At 63.8% G+C, this 329-nt stretch overlaps 1 protein-coding gene across 1 annotated transcript in view; it reads left to right on the forward strand.

The window, feature by feature from the left end:
* Positions 1-294: 294 nt before the first annotated feature.
* Positions 295-329, forward strand: part of LOC104497599 (epidermal differentiation-specific protein-like) — a gene marked incomplete at its 3' end in the record, with an annotated part of 1139 nt that continues 1104 nt past the window's right edge. Inside the window, exon 1 of the mRNA XM_010140867.1 lies at positions 295-327. Within this exon, the coding sequence (XP_010139169.1) occupies positions 295-327 (33 nt within the window). The remainder of the gene's footprint in view (positions 328-329) is intronic.

Here is a 329-nt window from a genome sequence, read left to right on the forward strand (position 1 = left end):
GGGCTGGCATCAGGGTGCTGCAAGTACGCACGGTGAGGGCGAAGGTCTGGGGAGGAGGAGGGCAAGAGGAAAATAAGGAGCGGAGCGGAGGGCGCGCATCAGGGTCCTGCCAGTACGGACGGTGAGAGCGCAGGGCTCGGGTGGAGGTGGGCAAAGGGAGAGTCAGAGGACTGGGGACAAAGGGGTGCCAGGGGGCCCTTTTGCGGGCCAGGCTTTCCCGTAGCACCCACACGACCCCACACGAGGGGACTTGACGTGTGTTGCATCCTCGCAGGAGTGGGTGCCTGCAGCACCATGAACCGGATCACAGTGTACGAGCGTGCCAATTT

Source organism: Buceros rhinoceros, unplaced genomic scaffold, assembly GCF_000710305.1.
Source record: "Buceros rhinoceros silvestris isolate BGI_N320 unplaced genomic scaffold, ASM71030v1 scaffold41587, whole genome shotgun sequence".
NCBI lineage: Eukaryota > Metazoa > Chordata > Aves > Bucerotiformes > Bucerotidae > Buceros > Buceros rhinoceros.